The sequence below is a fragment of the Hoplias malabaricus genome, chromosome X2 (genome assembly GCF_029633855.1).
Source record: "Hoplias malabaricus isolate fHopMal1 chromosome X2, fHopMal1.hap1, whole genome shotgun sequence".
NCBI classification, from domain to species: Eukaryota; Metazoa; Chordata; class Actinopteri; order Characiformes; family Erythrinidae; genus Hoplias; species Hoplias malabaricus.
Window position 1 is genome coordinate 38,805,125 of NC_089819.1, and position 18,909 is coordinate 38,824,033.

The 18,909-nt window shown below is 37.0% G+C and overlaps 1 protein-coding gene across 3 annotated transcripts; it reads left to right on the forward strand.

Annotated features, from left to right (window-relative positions):
* The first annotated feature begins 599 nt into the window (after positions 1-599).
* On the forward strand, positions 600-6,842 carry LOC136677106 (protein jagunal homolog 1-B). 3 transcript variants are annotated; one of them, XM_066654522.1, is made up of 3 exons: positions 600-670; positions 3,634-3,729; positions 5,294-6,842. In XM_066654522.1, exons 2-3 carry the CDS (start codon positions 3,641-3,643, stop codon positions 5,754-5,756), a joined length of 552 nt encoding a protein of 183 aa, XP_066510619.1. In that variant the 5' UTR covers positions 600-670; positions 3,634-3,640; the 3' UTR covers positions 5,757-6,842. The 3 variants fall into 3 exon arrangements, with proteins under 3 accessions (XP_066510619.1, XP_066510618.1, XP_066510620.1); XM_066654521.1 differs by lacking the exon at positions 600-670 and adding an exon at positions 1,536-1,684; XM_066654523.1 differs by lacking the exon at positions 600-670 and adding an exon at positions 1,543-1,672.
* Positions 6,843-18,909: the final 12,067 nt, after the last annotated feature.

Genomic DNA, 18,909 nt, shown 5'->3' on the forward strand with positions numbered 1-18,909 from the left:
ACATATTTAATCTAAGCCCTACAAAAAGTTCCTGTTCTTTGTGACATTGTAAAAATGGGTAAAAACCCGCAAATTTACATACATATACTATTTCCAGAAAATTTGGGACACTGGGCAAAATATAAATAAAAATAATGCTATGATTTGCAAATCATTTAGACATTATATTTTAACTGCAAAAGCCACAAAACGTATATTTCTAATGTTACAACTAAGAAAATATGGTAACATTCTGTAAGGATACAATAAATAAATTAGGATTATTGGCAACATGTAAATGATAATATTAGGTTTAAAAAAGGATGAATGAATGAATGAATGAATTTTGTTTTAAAATACTGACTTAGTATCTCAAAGCAATAACCCATTTTCCCAACATGTTCATTTTACATTTAAAATAATAACCTTTTTGAAGTATTAAAATCACAGGATCTTGTGATATCTTACTGAAAACCTTTGCCATTACATTTTAAGAAAATTATGTTATTCCATAAAAAATAAGTCAGTTAGTTTGTTACCGACAATTTGAAAAACCCGTGTTGATAGGCTGACTGGCAATATATAAATATCCACAGGTGTTAATCGGTCCATCTGAGTGAGTGTGCGATGTCCTGTGATGTATTGCTGCCCTGTACATGGTGTGTCCCTGCCTTCTACCCAATGATTAAAGGTAAAATCTAGACCCACTGTAACACTGATCAGGGGTGAATAATTCAACTGGTTAATCACGTATTTAACTATTAAATACTAGGCATTTATTTTGTCATTTCTTCCTGTGACAAACACTGATCATCCACAGCATTATTATCTCATTGTACATTTTCTTAGCTCCACTCATCATGCAGGAGCACTCTGTAGTTCTACAATTATAGGCTATGGTGGTGGTTTGTTTGTGTGTTTTGTGCTTGTACAATTGGGTCAGACACAGCAGTGCACCTAGTGTACGCTATTGAAGTTCTAGACATCACAACATGGACTGAGGACAAAACGTTTTTGATGATGTCCATATGATGCTAAAATTAATGTGAACAAGAGAAAAGGGTACATTTTAAGACAGTGTATAAATAATACACATAATTATCTTACTTCCCAAAACATTAAGCCATGAGAAAAATAAAATTAAAGGGTTTTAAAGTCAAATTACTATGCTAATATCAAACCTACAATTGCTTTAAAGCTCTAAATGGACTGGTGCCCTTCTCATGATATGTTTCAGCTTTGCACCCAATGATCCACACTAAAAACTCTGATCAGGGCATAATTCATTAAAGAATATTAATGGAATTAATTACATATTTAAAAACATCATCAGATTACACTTATGACAAATCAATATACCACAAACCAGGACACATTCTTTTCTGGTCCTGGCAGGTCCTTCTAACTCTAACACAGTTCCAACTTAATTTCTTTATCCAAAAAGGCTACTAGTGGGCTAACATAGCACAAATTCCAAGGCTTTGCCTGGGCAATCAGCACACAAAGGCACTAGTGAGCTGTTCTTGGGCCTTGAAATGTGTTCTTTGGGTGAAGAATATATTTCCCTTGATTACCTATAATTTAACTCTGTGGGGAATGAATGTACTTTCCAGGCCAAAGGAGGCAGTAATGAGTTTAAACATGAGACAAGTGAACGACGAAGAACATTGCTGACCATTTCACTGTGCTTGCTGTGAGTTGTGAGGTAAAATTAATTGCTTTAAATTAACCGCAAAGTGTTTTTAAGCTGGCTAGATTTAAATGTTTAATTTCTTGCTCTCCGCATTACGCGTTTTGTCATTTTTGATCGGGGTATTGGCTAAAGAATCGTTAACTTTAGAGAAGTTCAGTCGTTCAGGCGTCGAAATGAAGTCTCAAAATGAGAATACAATACAGCTTTTTGTCTTCGGTATTTAGTTATAGTTCTCCGTCTTTTAAGACACATATTGGTATGGTACTGCATCACCGTTTAAGGTGGAATGGGGGAACTTGGACCGCTTGAACACTTAGAGAAAAGTCAGCATGAACTTGCACTTCAACGTTTTTCGCTTTCTCTGTAACATTTGATCCGAAATATCCAGGTTATTGAATATATTCTTAATTGTAAATGAAACAGCTGAGATGAACCTTACGCCAGTAACGTTTTATGTTTTTATTTGCAACCGCCCACGATTTTTTTTAATGTTTTTGGATATATATTTTTTTGCATTTCATACTCCAGTATATCTGTCAGTAATGGTGTAGGCTCTCAGCTGAGTTTCTGTGCAGTTATGATAAATGGAGAATGAAATAAGACACTAGAAACCTGGACAAGGCCATGTTCTATACAGATAGAATTTGCCCACAATGAAGTCACAACTGATAAATTCACAGCTTACAAATGAAATAATTCAGCAGTATAATTTAAGGATCTTCAGAATCCTACTTGGAGTCTTATTTCAAATGTTGGCAATGTCATGACATGTGGGTGTAAGGAGCAAATGACTTCAATTCAACAGAAAGTATACTTTCTCATTTTATCAATCATTATGGTTACAGACGTATAATAAAAAGAAATATGCAATAAATGTTTGTAACTGTGGTACATTTAGGGAGGAACAAGAAGTGGCTAAATACTCCAAATTTAGTATTGTGAATTTCTGCTGCAGTCTCTGATTCAGACTCAGAGTGAAGTTAAGCAATGCATTAGCATTTATTTCCCTGCTAAGCCTTCCTAAGTTTGAAGTTAATCCCTCTGTCAGAAACAGTACAAAGTCAGTCTGGTTATGAAGTGTCTAATTTGTTTGCAAACAAATTTATCTACTTAGAAACATGGCAGAGAAACTCTGACAAGTGTAAGTGTATACACTGCTTTTTCTGTGTTTTTATGATAACACTGGGGGAAGAAATGTAGAAATAAATTAATCTATTATAATTATACAGTGGAAAAGATGTTTTAGCTTCAACCACAGCATTTCTGTTATCACCTATCGTTGAACATTTAAAAACCACACTTATCCACTAGGGTTGTTGTGGCTGTTTATATTCCAATTAGCAACCAGCAACACTGTACAACATTTAAATGAAATAGCATCTTACACCTAACCACTGAAAATGCTGTGGTCGTTTATGATCTGATCAGCAACTTGTTACACCTAGCTACTATAAGGAAATGTAGAAATAAATGTATTAAATGTAGAATTTATCATTTATTTATTTTTGTTTTGGTTTATTAATTAATTTACTTTTTCCCTGCTACTATTTTATACATTATTATATAATATATAAATTTATTGCACACATTTATTGATTGGCACCGTTTGTCCTCTTTAAGCATGGGATACGTGAACATAAAGCCCTCCCTGCAGTGTGGTGTGGATCATTGAATCTCAGTCCTCCCAAGTGACAGAATACCATCCAATACTTTTGAGATGATTTGGAGTGGTGTTTGTTATGCAGATCTAATCATCCATCATCAGTACCTTAAATCAAGTGGCTTTTACCCATCTCACTAATGCTCTTGTTGCTGAATGCAGTTAAATTCTCACAAAGACTAAACACCAGTATCCAGTATTTTACAGACTCAGACATGTGCTTAATTCAGCCCAAACAGAGCTATGCACTGCTCCAGTAAATATTTGCAAAATATGTGATGATGCATTTGTGATTGTTTAGGGCTGCTATGGCTTCACGAGCTGGACCAAGAGCTACAGGGACTGATGGGAGTGACTTTCAGCACCGGGAACGTGTGGCTTCCCATTATCAAATGAGGTCTGTCTGTCTGAATGCGTGTGCATTTGTATTAACTGGGAGGATGATCTAAGTATAGATTTTATTGTGTATACTACTCTGATGTGTAAATTATTTTCACAGTCACATGTGTATATAAAAAAAGGACCAGTTCACTGGCAGACTACTAGACGGTAGCGACAGGCCCTTTAAAACCTTGATTGGACCCTCATATATATATATATATATATATATATATATATATATATATATATATATATATATAATAAAATGGGAATGGTTGGTAATATTAACTTCCTGTTTGTGGCATATTAGTATATGGGAGGGGGGAAACTTTTCAAGATAGGTGGTGACCATGGTGGCCATTTTGGATCCAACTTTTGTTTTTTCAATGGGAAGAGGGTCATGTGACACATCAAACTTATTGGGAATTTCACAAGAAAAACAAAACAATGGTGAGCTTGGTTTTAACATAACTTTATTATTTATATATTATTCTTTTTTGTTCAGCCATTCATTCTTGTTAACTGTTCCAAATCATAGTAGAACTGACAAAATAATAATAAAAAATTAAAGTAGTTTTCACAATGACATTGATAGTATTATGTATATATTCTGAAACAAATAATTTGTTCCTTCCCAGGAGAAAACTTTTTGATCTTTAGTGTTCTGTATGTAAATCAGTTATGAAACAAAACATTGTGAATCAAGATAGCAATGCAAATATTTCTGTTATGGTGGCTTAATACATAAACACTGGGTTTGTTTGTTTTATTAAATCATCCATCCGCATTGTCCCATGTTGTCAACCTGCATTTCAGCATTAGAAACGTTTCTGATATCAAAAATAAAAAAAAATAAAAATAAGTTAATAAATAAGTAAATGTCACTGTTTGGGGTGTTGGATACATGCTCCTTCGTCTGTGTGGGTTTCCTCCCTGGTGCTCTTGTTTCAGTCCAAAAATACATTGGTAGGTGAATTGATTATTTAAAAGTTGTGAGTGAACAGGTAAGTCTGTGATGTCCTGCAAGTAACTGGTGCCGTTTGTGTTTATGACTACACACAATGGTTCCATCTAGGCTATGGACTCATAAATGGACTAGGCTATGGACTCATAAATGGACTAGGCTATGTGTTCATAAATGTATTTGAATTGATAAATGTGTTTTGATTTGATCTTTTTTATGACTTTTTCAGTTTTATTCACTTTTCAGTTAATTGGATTAAACATCTTAAAAAGAACACCAACACAAAAAACTGTTTTGCCTACTTTTAACTATTATCTAAAAACGGGACTAATGATGGGATGGCAGTAATGTTTGGAAAAAACTAAAAAAATCATTATGATCAAATCTGATACCCAAATTTAGTACATTTGCAAATGTATTAGACAATTACTTAAGAACTGTATACAGCTTGAGGCAACTTCTATTACATATTAGCCTTACATAATACTAGGATCCAGTTCAAAACTAAAGAATCAACCTTCATACACCGTGCACGATTTGATTTTATTTGGATTTAGTAGAGTGACTGAAAATGAAAATTTAACTTGGTAATAATTCTGTACTGCTCTCTCCCCAGCGTGGCTCTGAAGTCAGAGATCAAAAAGCTGAACCTGGTCCATGCTCTGTTGTGGGCTCTAGTGGTAGCTCAGGTGCTGGTCAGTCAGTTGAACCTGGTCTCTCACAAAGTTGTGGCAAGTCCATACCAGTGGGAATACCCTTACCTTCTCAGCATTATCCCCACATCTATCAGCTTCATGGCTCTTCCAAGGAACAACATCAGCTACCTGGTCATCTCCATGATCAGTGCTGGACTTTTTTGTGTTGCACCTATCATTTACGGGGGCATGGAGATGTTCCCCGTGGCTCAGCAACTCTACCGGCATGGCAAAGCGTACAGATTTATCTTTGGCTTCTCTGCTGTCTCTGTCCTCTACCTGCTGATGGTCATTGCTGTTCAGGTGCATGGTTGGCAGATTTACTATAGCAAAAAGCTACTGGACACCTGGTTTACCTCCACTCAGGACAAGAAGAAAAAATAAAGGGGGCCAAGGACAGTTGTCAACAAGTGTTTTGCTTTGTTTATGTTTGTTGTCACAAAATGTCTTTCTTCATTGTGTTTTCAATGAATACCCTGTAACTTAGGGATGCACCAGTTATTCATTTTAACCAAAAATCATAGGAAGAAGCCAGTGTCATTTATTTTTCTAGGTGCATATTTACATAAGAATATAGCAATTCCAGGTTGCTGTCACTGTTGGAAAAAAAATGTTAATGTTACAGGATTAGGAAAAAACATTTATTACCTTTTAATACAATGCAGAAATTGTAGAGCCACATAATTTTGAAAAATTTCATATTAACACTGTTGCAACAGCCACAATGTACAATCTATAAATTGCAGATCACACATGCAGTGATATGAATAAAATCTGGTAGTCCTTATCTCAGCATCCAAATTCAAAGAATACAGTTAATGTAACAAATCTAAACATCTTCAATGCAGATTTCTTTAAATTCTGATCCTGCAGCCCATGATTCTACTGTTCTTAGGAGCAGCTCATCCTGTGCAATCTCTCTGTCTGATGGCTTTAAACCCAGATAGGGTGTCCAGGCACTAAACCGGCATCAGAACAGCCCCAGGGAGAGTGAACAGCAAACGCACCATAATGTAATGTAGTATGGTCATTTTGCTATGTTTCCTGGTTTGTAAACCTTTCATTCTGTCCCTCTTTGTCTCTGTTTCATGTACTTTCCTGGTGCTCTTGGGTTCATAAACCCAAAAGATCCAAGACCACCCGCAAAAGACGAATTTCCGCGAAGTAGCGTATATCTAAATTTTTTTAAAAAATGTATTTAACGAGTATTTTAAACCCTCCCTGTACTGTTAACAACCCACCCTTTCCATTAAACAGTCATTCTATAATGTTTTTCAGCTGGAACTACATGTGATATCCTACCAGTTTCTTTAATAGAGTAATTCCTAAGCTGTGATTTAGCGTAAGTAAATTTCACTCTGATGTGGACATGAACAATACATGTACTGTACGTAATAAATACTTGCAAATGATATATTTTTTCACCTACAGGCCCAGTCTAATACATGTAAATAATAATAAAAAAATACTTTTGGCTATTCATCTTTCATGGTTTTCCTAGATTTTCCCTCAATATCCGCGATATAGCGGCCACAAGCCCCCTTGAAAAAACCTGCGAAAGATGAACCGCAAAGTAGTGAGGGATTACTTTAATTCAAAATGTGAAGGAATAGAAGCAGGGTATAATTGCATATTCATAGGTATACATGCTGAAAGAAGACAAAGGTGAAAAGTAATGAAGGCATTAGTGGGATAACTTTTCTAGGAATTTACTTGATGGCTAGATGTCCTTGAAAAATCAGGTTCATGGCTGTGCCAAGAAACTATATCAGCTATTTGGTGCTGTCTGTGAGTTATATATTATTATCATTATAAATATTATTTTTTGGACTAACAGGCTATCATAAAATTTTAAGAGTGAGCAAATAACCAAAGTAAGTAACAACCATTTCACACAATAGCTTAATGAACACAACTAGTTGTATTAGTACATTTAGTGATAACTAACCTTAGCACACTGCTACGACTGTCTACAAGTCCAAGTGGCTGCATTGTTTCACATATCCAATTAATTATAAATGGAGAACTCCAAGTAGCTTCTTAATAAATCCAGTTAGCTGCCTTTAGACCTTACTGAAGTAGATGTTTTGGCAGACAAACCAGAGTAGTCACTTTGGTACAGAAACTCAACAAGCCGCCTTTACGCACAAATATAACTAGTCTTATGGTCTCATTCATCGAACTAGCCATCCTTTCAAACTAGTGGTGGAGATTTGATTCTTCGACTGAGATTTGGCCAAGAGTGCATATAGTGGGTCAAAATGCTAGGAATAGGCTCTTATTCTGTTATCTGTATTTCTAACAAAAGATATTGAGGCATGGATAAGTTTGAGGGTTTTTTTTTTTTTTTTTTGCCCCCCCCCATTTTTTTTGTATCAATTGTAGCCTTGATTATTGCCAAATCCTTGTAATAATATGCGTATGATATTAACTTCCTTATAAATATAGCACAAAAAGGAAGGACATTTGTGTTTGGTAGATTATTTTTTATATATAAAAGTTACCAAGCCTGTTATACTGCTGAAAACACCAAATGAGTTAATGGCAGAATAAGCTGTTTGGCATTGGCAGAAAGGATTTGGCAAATTTTTCATGGGTGCAACCCACATACTGAACTCTACTGCACATCCCACAATGTTCCTGTCAAATGTGGCACCATTTAAAAAGGAGATTAAGAGGCTTTCGATACAATATAAGATTTCTATGCATATGCATATTACAACAATGATTTGGCAACAATCAATGCTACAGTTAAAACAGACAAAAAACTAAACACTCTTTTAATAATTTATTCACGTTTTATCATTCTATGAACTTTCTGGTTTTCATCAGGTGAGTGACTATAGAACCAAAACAGGACATTTCACAAGAAGGCCGTTAGAGCCTGCCTTGACAAAGACTGTTAGCTTACAGTATTTAATATCCTACCCTATATTCTACTATATGCATGACTTGCAACTTCTACATATGTTTCACTGTTTTTGGAAATTTTTCCTTTTGCCTTTACCATGGAATCCTTTTGCTTTCCAATTCTTAACCACTGATTTGAATACAGCCACAGTTGTCTCTTTATGAAGAGGTGGTACATCGGGCTTGGCAGGTTACAGAATGTCTAGTACCTGACACAATATTATAGCTTGGTTAGACCGTGTCCAGATACATGTGCCTATATTTAAAATTTTGGAATTTCAGATTATATCATTGTGCAGTTCCTTTGAACAGGTAAGCACGCTTCATTAATCATATTTATGGCAAGATTTCTTGATTTTCTAACTGAAACTAATTTCCTTTTTCACCCCTGTGCCTAAAAACAAAAACATGAATGTAGTTGTTCATTAATACATTAGATAATTCTGCATTGTTGCATTATAAATTCAGCCAGTAAATATAACTAACTACTGTACCTAACATATCAATATAATGATTCAAAAAGCAGGAATAGTTGAATGAGTATTTTTACAGCACATTTGACATGTAATTTAAGCAAAGCTTCTACATGGTTTTTGAGGTAATGGCCCTAATATTACAAAATGGCTACAGGTGGAGTTCTAATATTGTTATTTTGGAATTAGATAAGTGAAAATATATGGGTACATATACCTTACTCTACTTAATACAATATTAACAAATGTCCACTTATTTGCAAACAACATTCTAACAACGCTTAAACTTTGTGATACTAAATGCTAAATATCCTATATGCACTGACTAATGTATTACATGTCAGCCCAACAAAGTAGAATTCAGAATACATATAGACCATATTACATACAAAACAATAAATGCAGTATAGTAAAAATCACATAACCAATCTTGTTGTCAAAGTGGGATTCATCAGCCTGTCAACGACACTTGTTTATAAGGGCACTCTTGTTACTAATGGATATTAAAACCTTCAGTGTAACCCCTTGTTGTTTTCATCTAAATACCACTTAAACTGGTCTTAGAAATCTACAAATGTACATATTTACCAATCTTGCACATTTCTTGTTTATTTACTTTTCAGTTCCTGGGTTGTGTAAAATATTGTCTAAAAAATGTGAGATTTAGAAACTTGAACAATGAATTAACAATCCTTGAATCTCATTTGCATTTCAAGGTCAGCAAAATACAAGTTATACCTGAGTTTTAACCTGTTACCGTTCTTTCTTGTATAGATGTGGACTGGATTTAGTTGCTTTAAAGCGTAATTGGGGGTTTTGCGTGCAGTCTATAAACATGGTGAAACTTCAGCTGCTGTTGATTCTTGCCTCAGGTAAGTGTTGTTTACACATTCAAAATTTGTTAAATAGCAATTCACAGTGATTTTTCAAGAAGCTGGAGATTTGAAGAAGTTTAGTGAGTGTCCTTGGGTTAAATTGTTGATGGTAACACAAGGCACCCATCATACACAATAGCAATTCAACGTTTACAGAAACAAAAAGAGTAAAAAAAAACAACTAATTAATAAGGAATAAGAGTAAAAAAATAATAGGTATTTAAAAATATTAAGTGTGCGATAAAAACATGATTCAAACTAATAAAGTAAAAGAAAACAAAACATTTATGTGTGGCAACATTTAATGGTGTGCCTCATTGGGTGTACAAGTATGCACCTGAGGTCTTGAAGTTTTTGTGGAGGTTGATGGTCATAGTTTGAAAGAAAGTAATCATTCCAAAAGAGTAGAGAAGAGCAGGTGGTATCCTTATCCCTAAGGAGAAAGATGCTGTGGGTATAGAACAGTTTCGGCCTATAAGTCTTCTTAATGATTTTATTTAGTGTGATAGCGCAGAGACTTATTTGAAAGCAAACAAATTAATATTTCAGTGCAAAAGGCAGGGTTTTCTCACTTTGCAGGATGTTTGAAACATAGCAGCATTATCTGGCATCAGATTCATACAGCAAAGAGTGTAGAGATCTAGAAAGAGTGTAGAGATCCAGGAGCCAGATAAAGTTACTAAGCTTGTTAAAGCATATTTTGAGGACATTCAGTTTTACTTTTGTACAGGGGAATTTGTTATGTCATGGCAGCGTTTAGAAATGGGTATAATGGCTGGAAGTACGGTTTCACCGTTAACATTTACGATGGTGATGGAGGTAGTAATCACGGTCTGTAAGTGGGTCGTAGGCAGGGAGCGGTTGCTTGATAGTACTCGGCTTCCCCTAAACAGGGCTTACATGGACGACATGACGACCCTGACGACTACTGTGCCTGTGCATATGGTGGTTCCTTGGGAAGTTAAATGATAATCTAAAGTTGGCTAGGCTGAAAGTTAAACTGACCAAATCTAGAGGTCTGTCGATTGTCAAAGGAAAGCTTGTACAGGAATATTTTTGGATGGAAGGAGAAATGATTCCAACAGTACCGGAGAGACCAGTGAAGAGTTTAGGTAGATGGTATAATGCAGTGCTAAATTATACCGACCAAGTTTTGTGAATAAAGGCTGAATTGGTGAAGGCTATTAATAGAATTGATAGATCATATCTGCCAGGGAAGTTGAACTTGTGGTGTCTGCAGTTTGGCTTATTGCCTTGTATCAGATGGCCATTGACAGTTTATGACAGTTTCGATCACAGACGTAGAGAGGATGGAATGGGTTGTAAGGAAGTGGCTAGGGGTGCCTCAGTGTTTAAGTAGTGTGGCATGGTATGAGAGAGGGGTACTGGAGCTATCACTCGCAAGTTTATTTGAGGAATTTAAATGTGCAAAGGTGAGCTGTGACACGATTTTGTCAGGGTCTAAAGATGCAGTGGTTAAAGCAGCAGCACCAGTCACAAAAGCAGGAAGGAAGTGGAACCCACGAGTAGCAGTGCAGGTAGCCAGGATGTGATTGGCCATGTGCAATGCGGAAGAACAGGCCTTGGGTCAGGTGATTCTTGGAAAGCGTTTAGTAAGCATTTGGTAACACCAGAGAGAAGGCAAACGATGACTAGATTTATTCGCGATCAGGAAGAGGAGGCATGTTGTGCAATAGCAGCGTAACAGGTGTGGCGAGGTGGTAGTGGTCAGGAGGAATATACACTAAAGTGATGTAGCACGACTACGCCACCTAAGGGACTTTCACCCCTAGGAAATAAAAAGGGAGCGTTAAGGCCCAGAGGAAAGAAAAGAGATGAGAAAGACACCCAGGTTCGTTCACACCAAGAGGCCAGAGATGTATTTCCAACACTTCCAATTTTATTAACAATAGGTTTTAAAACAGTTTCATGTAACCAACAGGACTGGGAGAACTATCAGCAGTAAAATAATTACTAGACAAGACCAAGTAGTAGAACAGGGCTGGGCTTACCACGGCAGAGACTGAGCTCAGAGGGAGTCCCCTATACCACCACCATATGTAATCACACCACACAGGTTACACACCCAGTGCTCTACACTGCAAGACGAGTGACCGGGACTCCACAAACCAACCCTATAACCTCCTGCCGTGACCCACAGCGCCTGTCTAACAGGAGAGAGAGAGAGAAGAAGAGCAGAGAACACAAATGTAGAAAATAAAAGAAAAATCAAACTCACTCCAAAAAAACACCACTCTTCACATCAAACACACACACACACCGAGCGCTTGCGGGTAATGATGATAACTTTAACAAATTCAAATGAAAAAAATACAGAAGAAATCACAGAAACAAAACAAACTAAAACGAAACAATGTAGTCTTTAAAACAAAACAAACTAAAACAAAACCAAGGCACAACAATGTAGTATTTGAAGCAAAACAAAAACCCAAGACAAAGCAGCAGCACCGCAGGAACTGGACAAAAGCCAGGACCACCCAGGCTCAGGAACCTAAAAAAAACACAAACACTAAACAATACATTCGACTAAAATCTCATTTTTAAAAGTAAGATAATCGGCATACATACCAACAGACAGTAGCACAGCGTTCCCCACTGCGGTCAAAATCAGAGAGTACAGCAGCAGTAACGACCCAACCATGCAGCACGGTTGCTACTATCACGCACCAGATTAAAAGAAATATTAGTATCTCCCAATCTGATCATTAATAAAACGGGTCAACTAGCGTTAACATACCCTCGCTATGATGCAAACACCGGAATCCAACCAGCCGACACCGGCAATCCAAGCACAAGCCAACGGTTTCCGATCGTCACGGAGCAAGCCACAAACTTCAGCGACGTTAAACACTGCCAATACAGGGATCAGACGCCGGAAGAGAAACAGGAAATGCCTTGGCAAGCAACCCACCACTGCCGATACATATAGCGCAAGGAAGGCCCGCCCCCCTCATTAATTTGAAAGTCCCACCCCAAAATCCTCAGACTGGGGAGTATAGGAGGTAAAACCAATGGCAGAACTCCATCCTGCTACACAGGCAAAACAAGACTAGTAGCTTTGCTGTGAGAATCTAGAGAAGTGGAAGGTCACTTGGCAAGAATTGGGTAATGGAGGCAAGTCGTATTATGTTTTTGCTTGGAGCAACTTATGATGTCCTTCTAACTTCACAAAATCTTGGACAGTGTGTAGGTTAAGATCCTAGATTTAGATTATATACAGGGATTGGCATGCCCAAGAATATTCTATCAGCTTATAAGGTTAGTTTGTCACAGGGGAGGTGTACATGGAGACATGCTAAGGGTTTTAGCATGTTTGTTGGACAGCAAACGGTTAGAGGTAAAAAAAACTGCAGGTCCCAGAGCGCATTGCATTAACTACACTGAGGCCAAGTGCTGTACTCAAAGTAAATGGATAGTTTATTTCATAGTTAACAGTTCCATTTGAGGACACAGTAGATGAAGTATTTGAAAGGAAGAAGCTGAAGTATACAGACTTGGCAGCTGAGGTGAGGGAATGCGGGTGGCAGGCACGTTAGACCGGTGGAGATATGTGTTAGGCAATTTGTATCCAAGTGTGCCACATCCCTGCTTGTGCAGTTCGGCATCAGGGGCCGGGAACTAAGGGCAGCTGTGAAGGAGTTATCAGAAATAGCTGAAAGGTCTAGTCAGTTGTTGTGGATAATGAGAACACAAACTAGTTGTGGAAATGCACTGTAGAGGTGCTGTGGTGGTGGTTAGTGATGTAGCAGGTAAAGATCACATGGAACTGGTGCCACTGATCATGCATTAACAGTGCCAGTGAGGCCTTAGTTACCAGGGAGGCCAGCTGTTGATGCTAAAGGGTAAGGTAGGACTTTAAAGCTATCTTGGAGGGTGGGCTTAATTCAGTAAAACACTGACGAGGGGAGGTGCCTATCTAATGACCCCCTGTGAAGAGCTAGAGATGCATTGATTGGTTTGTGTACTTATGTGATGGGCTCAGTGAGTAACAGCAGATGTTAAGGGTAGTTGGTTTAATTAGGAACCTTTAGAGTAACCAATCCTGCTAGACAAAGGCATGGATGAGTTTCCTGAGGTCTGGTATAGTTAGCAAATCTCTAATCTTATGATTTAATCTGATTGAAGACACACTTACACTCAGAAATTTCTTTACAGTCGTGGAGTATAGGACCTGGCCTCTCCATACCTACAACACAAATATAGCATGTTATTACTGCTACCACAACCAGCAGTGAAATGTGTCTTTTGAGTTTATAAGGAGTGTTAATGATGATTAACACTTGTGTTGTAATGATGAAAAAACTTGTATGGAGGTATTATTCTCAGCCAAATATAATGTTAAGATTGTTTCAAGGCAGATTTAAGCATAATAACTTAATTTTAATTTTAGCATAACTAAAGCACAATTTAATGTGGAACAGAACATCAGACTAAGAACCTGGGGAATAAGCATTTTATTCAGATTCATTACAGGCTTGCAGTAGCTTGTCCTGATGGAGCGGAAACCCTAGGCAGCAAAGTGCTTGGAAACTAAAGTGTGGCTGTGGAACTATGCACTCTGACAGAGTTTATAGTTCTTTTACTGTGATTGGTGCAGAATGTTGTCTAAAAGAGCTCACTATAAAGCACTTTGTCACTAATGTCAATGTTTTACACAGAATAATGCGTATAATGTGAGTGTTCAGTGATATTTCTCATAGTCAACATTGAGGAAGCTCCTCTGTCTTCATTGCTATGCTGTCAGTCATTATACCATGCCCCTCTCTGCTGATGTCCCTCCTCCCACAGGTCCAAAACTCTGAAACTGAAAAACACGGATCCAAAATTGAAAATAAGACCTGTGACCGAAAAAAAGATATGAAACTAAAAAAAATAAGATCTGAATCTGAAAACTTGCAACTGAAAAACATAAGACTTCAAATATCTAAATATATAGGAAACTGAAAAATCTCAAGATTTGAACTCAGTTTCAGATTTATTTTTTCAAATAACCATACAATACCACTTTTTCCAAGAACCAATATTTCATGTTCAAGTATATGATGATACTGAATACGGACACCAATTCCATCTATCCTAATTACTAGATAGGTGCCCATAAATCCAGATATTTATACTGCTATACAGCTTTTATTTTATTGAAGCATTATTCTGTATCGCTCATAAGATATAATACGTTTGAATGAACAACGTTTACTTTTTATTAACTGATCATTAAAATTTTTAAAGTTTCAGCCATGAAAAAAAAAAAAAGTATTTCCACAATACAGTAGGACTGCTGCTGACCTGTGTTAACATGGTTCTTTGTGGTTGTTTGAATGAAGTCAGTGTTCTTTGGCATGCCTTAAGCTGGGGTTACTCTACATGACTTTTAGCCCAATTCTAAATGTCTTTGACTCAAAATCGTGTTTCAGACTAGTCGCTTCATATCAAATGTTTCAGAAGAAATTTCCATTTCAGCTCAAACTGAGAAATTACTGTAGCCCAAGTAGAATTATCCGTTTCATTTTAAATGCTGCACTGTAAGTTATAATGAAAAATTCTTGCAGACTGAGCAGATAAAGAAATGAATATTGTTGCAGTCTTCTTTAACTAAATAATAAATTTATGGATATGGCATATTATCTTTTTTGTTTGTAGTGAGGAAAGTCTCTTGAATCATGGACCTCATTCATTTATTTTAATGAGTGTATTACTAATTACTAAGGGGTGGTATCCCAGGGAGTTATTAAGCTTAGCCCTGTATTATATCCTTTGTTCAAAAAAGGAAACTCACAGTCCAAAATGTTGTGAAGTCCAGGAGTAATCCCTGTCTAGGAATTCACCCCTATAAGTTTATACAGTTCCTTCTCAATTAGCTTTTTAAGTCAGAAACATAACATGTTGCAGGACTGTAGACCAAGTATCTAAATAACTTAATAATTTTTCTCAGTGATTCAGTGTAGAGTTTTTGTATAGTGTTATGTCAAATATGATCTGCTTTCCCATAGGAAATGACAGCCTGAATATTTGGCACATTCAAGTTTATCTGCAACAAACTAAGTCTGACTGTTACTCACACAGCACATACCGACTCGCACATTTACCATCATAATATAGAAACCATTTTGATTACAGTATTTTCTACTCCAGTTAAATTGTAAGGATTTATAAAATTGTAATCATTACTTGGTGTTGCTTTAATTCTGTGCAGTTAACGAGTAGAATCTACCACTGCTAGGTATAGCTGTACATATCTGTAAATATTTAACAAGCTGTACAGCAATTAATTATAAGCTATTTAGGTACATGCTACAGTGTTATTTATATAATAGTAATTTCTACAGAAACTCTGTTGGGAGTATGGGGTCTGTAGATGTCCTGGCATGGTCATTCGCACATGTAGCACACAGCGGGAGATTTTCTGCATAAGGAAATGAAACACGTTTCAGGTGTGTGTAGGAAAAACTTTGGAAAATTTCCTGTGCTTTTTTCACATGCGCTGACTCTGACTTCACCAGGCGACTTTACTAGTGTGTGGGAAGCATAAAGTCTGGGTAGGGTCCAGGACATTAAACTCTTCCATGTTAATTCCGGAACTTTTCTAGATTACTCTGCATGTGTGAAAGGGCATTAGAGAACTGTGAAAAAGTTCCAGTGTTCTACAGTGTCCAGTTTTGGCTCGTTTATCTTCACAGTCACCTTTTCCAGTTTTCTAGTTTACACACATGCACAGACATTCACTTCACACATCATTTACTACAGCCATAATATAAATGTCTGTCATTTGCATAGGTTACTTAAATGGAAGGCCAACTGAGATTAATTCTATTTGAAAAGTGTTTCACTTGCAAATTAAATTCTGGGAAAGTGACCAGTCCATTGTTACTTTCATTTTCTCAATAAGAGCTTCATCAGCACCTCATCTATTCAGACCCATAGTACTGATTTTTTTAAAACTTGCCGTTGAAGGCTCTAAACAAACAAGTGTAGATATTTTCACATATGACGCAAGAGTGTTTTAAATACCAGATCTTGCATGGTTGTTAGGAGGCTAACTGCCTAATTTTCCTAGGATTATATATATCTGAATGTACTTTATAGGCAGTGCAAATATTTTTGTGTGGTATAAATTATACATGGACTTCTTTGCCTCCACATTGTGTTTAGTAAGCTTGCATATGGACTTTTAGGCCACAAGCTTTCTACGATGTGGTATTTGTCCACACCATGTACATGTCCACACAGGGAAATGACTACTTTGCATTGGAATTATGTTAAGTTTTTAACATGCTGAATTCACAAATGAATCATGTATTAACAAAGACTGCAGGATGGAAACCATGTCTTGTTTACACCTGTGGGATCATCATATGTTCTAACATGTAGGATATTAATAGATAGTTTTAATTCCCAATCCTCTATTCTTCTGAGAAGGCTTTACACAAGAAATAAAAACATATTCTTATATTAAGCATTCATATACCATAATGTTTTTGTGTCCTAATTGGGGTCACTGTGTTCTTAGCCTACCCAAAATTATTGGGCACAGGCAGGAGCACACACTGTACAGGGCACTTAATGCAAATTTTATGAGAGCTGGGACATGATTGTGGTTCTCCTAAGGCCCACATTTGTTTTGTCTGATGTTTGAAATCTAGCCCAATTTTCTGAGGATATCCTAAATTGTACCAAAACCAGCATTTTGTACAGGCATAATTTTTGCTTTCCACTACTGCTGCAAACAATTTTTTAAAAAAACAATTTTTTGCCGACTCAACAGCATTTTATAATGTAGTGGACTCAGGCCCTGAATTTTTATTTTTTTTTTTAATCTCTCTCAAGGTCATCAATATGTCTCCAGATAGGACCTCTTGATTATTCCAGGATCAAAAACATCATTTTGGTCAAGTCACCATCTGCTGCCTTCTAGAACATCAAAGAGGAGACATTTCCCCAACCCTTTTGTATTGAACTAATCTATATTCATGGGCAATTAACTCTTCTCCTCACACTTCGAAATACAACCGAGATAATCTCGTCACTTAGGGGTCTGCAAGGTGACCCACTCAACATTGTCATTCAAAAGGACTTCATCAAGACAAGTCTTGAAGTCTTCCTGATCAAGCCATAGAATTTCTACACTAAAAAAGTAATGAAATCTCTTTTCTCATATTCTATATAGAAAGTACAGTGGAACCTCTACTAACAAACTTTCCAAGTTATGAACCGGGCATTTGAATATTTTTTGCCTCCACCAACGAACCATGACTCTAGAAACGAACCCGAGCCTCCGCCGAGCCGGCGGCTGGAAATGGCCACTGACCCCAATAGGCGAGTCTCCCAGCGCGCCCAGACTTGAGTCATTGACCCATTTTCTCTCGCTCTCTGAACCCTCGAGCTTTTAAGATTAGCAAATGGTAGTTTTAGCAATTTAGCATTAGTGCAGATAGCAGACATCGAAATTCGTGCTTAGTTAAGCCGTATCTACGCTTCGTCTCCCCACATTCACCACCTACTCTGTACTCTCCGTTATTCCACCCACCCCCCACCTCCTGTCATACAGCCAGTGCCTGTGTTACTCCTCCAGCCAGTTGTCACGTCAAGTTAGCGATATGTAACCACTTAAAACTTGTTTATTTCTTTTTTATTACTGTTACCACTGTATTTCTTTTTTTAATTTTTAGTAATGCTACATGTATTTTTTTTTACTAATTTGAGAGTTTTGTAAACATATATCAGTGCAAAACGGGTGACATTCGGGGTGGGCAGGAACGCATTAATTGCTTTTCCATTATTTTAAATGGGGAAAATTTACTCGAGAAACGAACTTTTCCACTTACGAACCGGGTCACGGAACGGATCAAGTTCGTAGGTAGAGGTTCCACTGTATATCACAACCTGGCAAGCATCCAGGACAACTGTGCTCCCACATGGAACGAGAGCGCCCTTCAGTGGCTGCCCTGAGCTACAACGCCACACAACATTGCTGTTAGATTGCAAAATCTAGGATCCAGTTGTTTGGTAACATGATTTTGGAAGAAACCCTTCCTTCTTGCATTATTCTGTATTTGCGCTAAACTGTATTGTGTATATGCTGTGTACAACGCTCTGCAGAATTACACACCGATAGACTATATATCAAGCTACTCAAATTTGTTTTATCCACAAATCTTCAATAAGTGGAATGAATAATTAGTGACTTGGTGCCGTTCCTGCCAAATCCAGAAGATAGAGCCTCAGGACTAAACTGTGACTGAAATACTGTGGACCAATCAC

What these genes read in the sequence shown, in the direction of transcription:
- LOC136677106 (XM_066654522.1), top strand. Translation starts at nt 3,641, where the DNA reads ATGGCTTCACGAGCTGGACCAAGAGCTACAGGGACTGATGGGAGTGAC. An exon ending in GCTTCCCATTATCAAATGAG is followed by an intron (nt 3,730 to 5,293) that starts GTCTGTCTGTCT and finishes CTCTCTCCCCAG; the next exon opens with CGTGGCTCTGAAGTCAGAGA.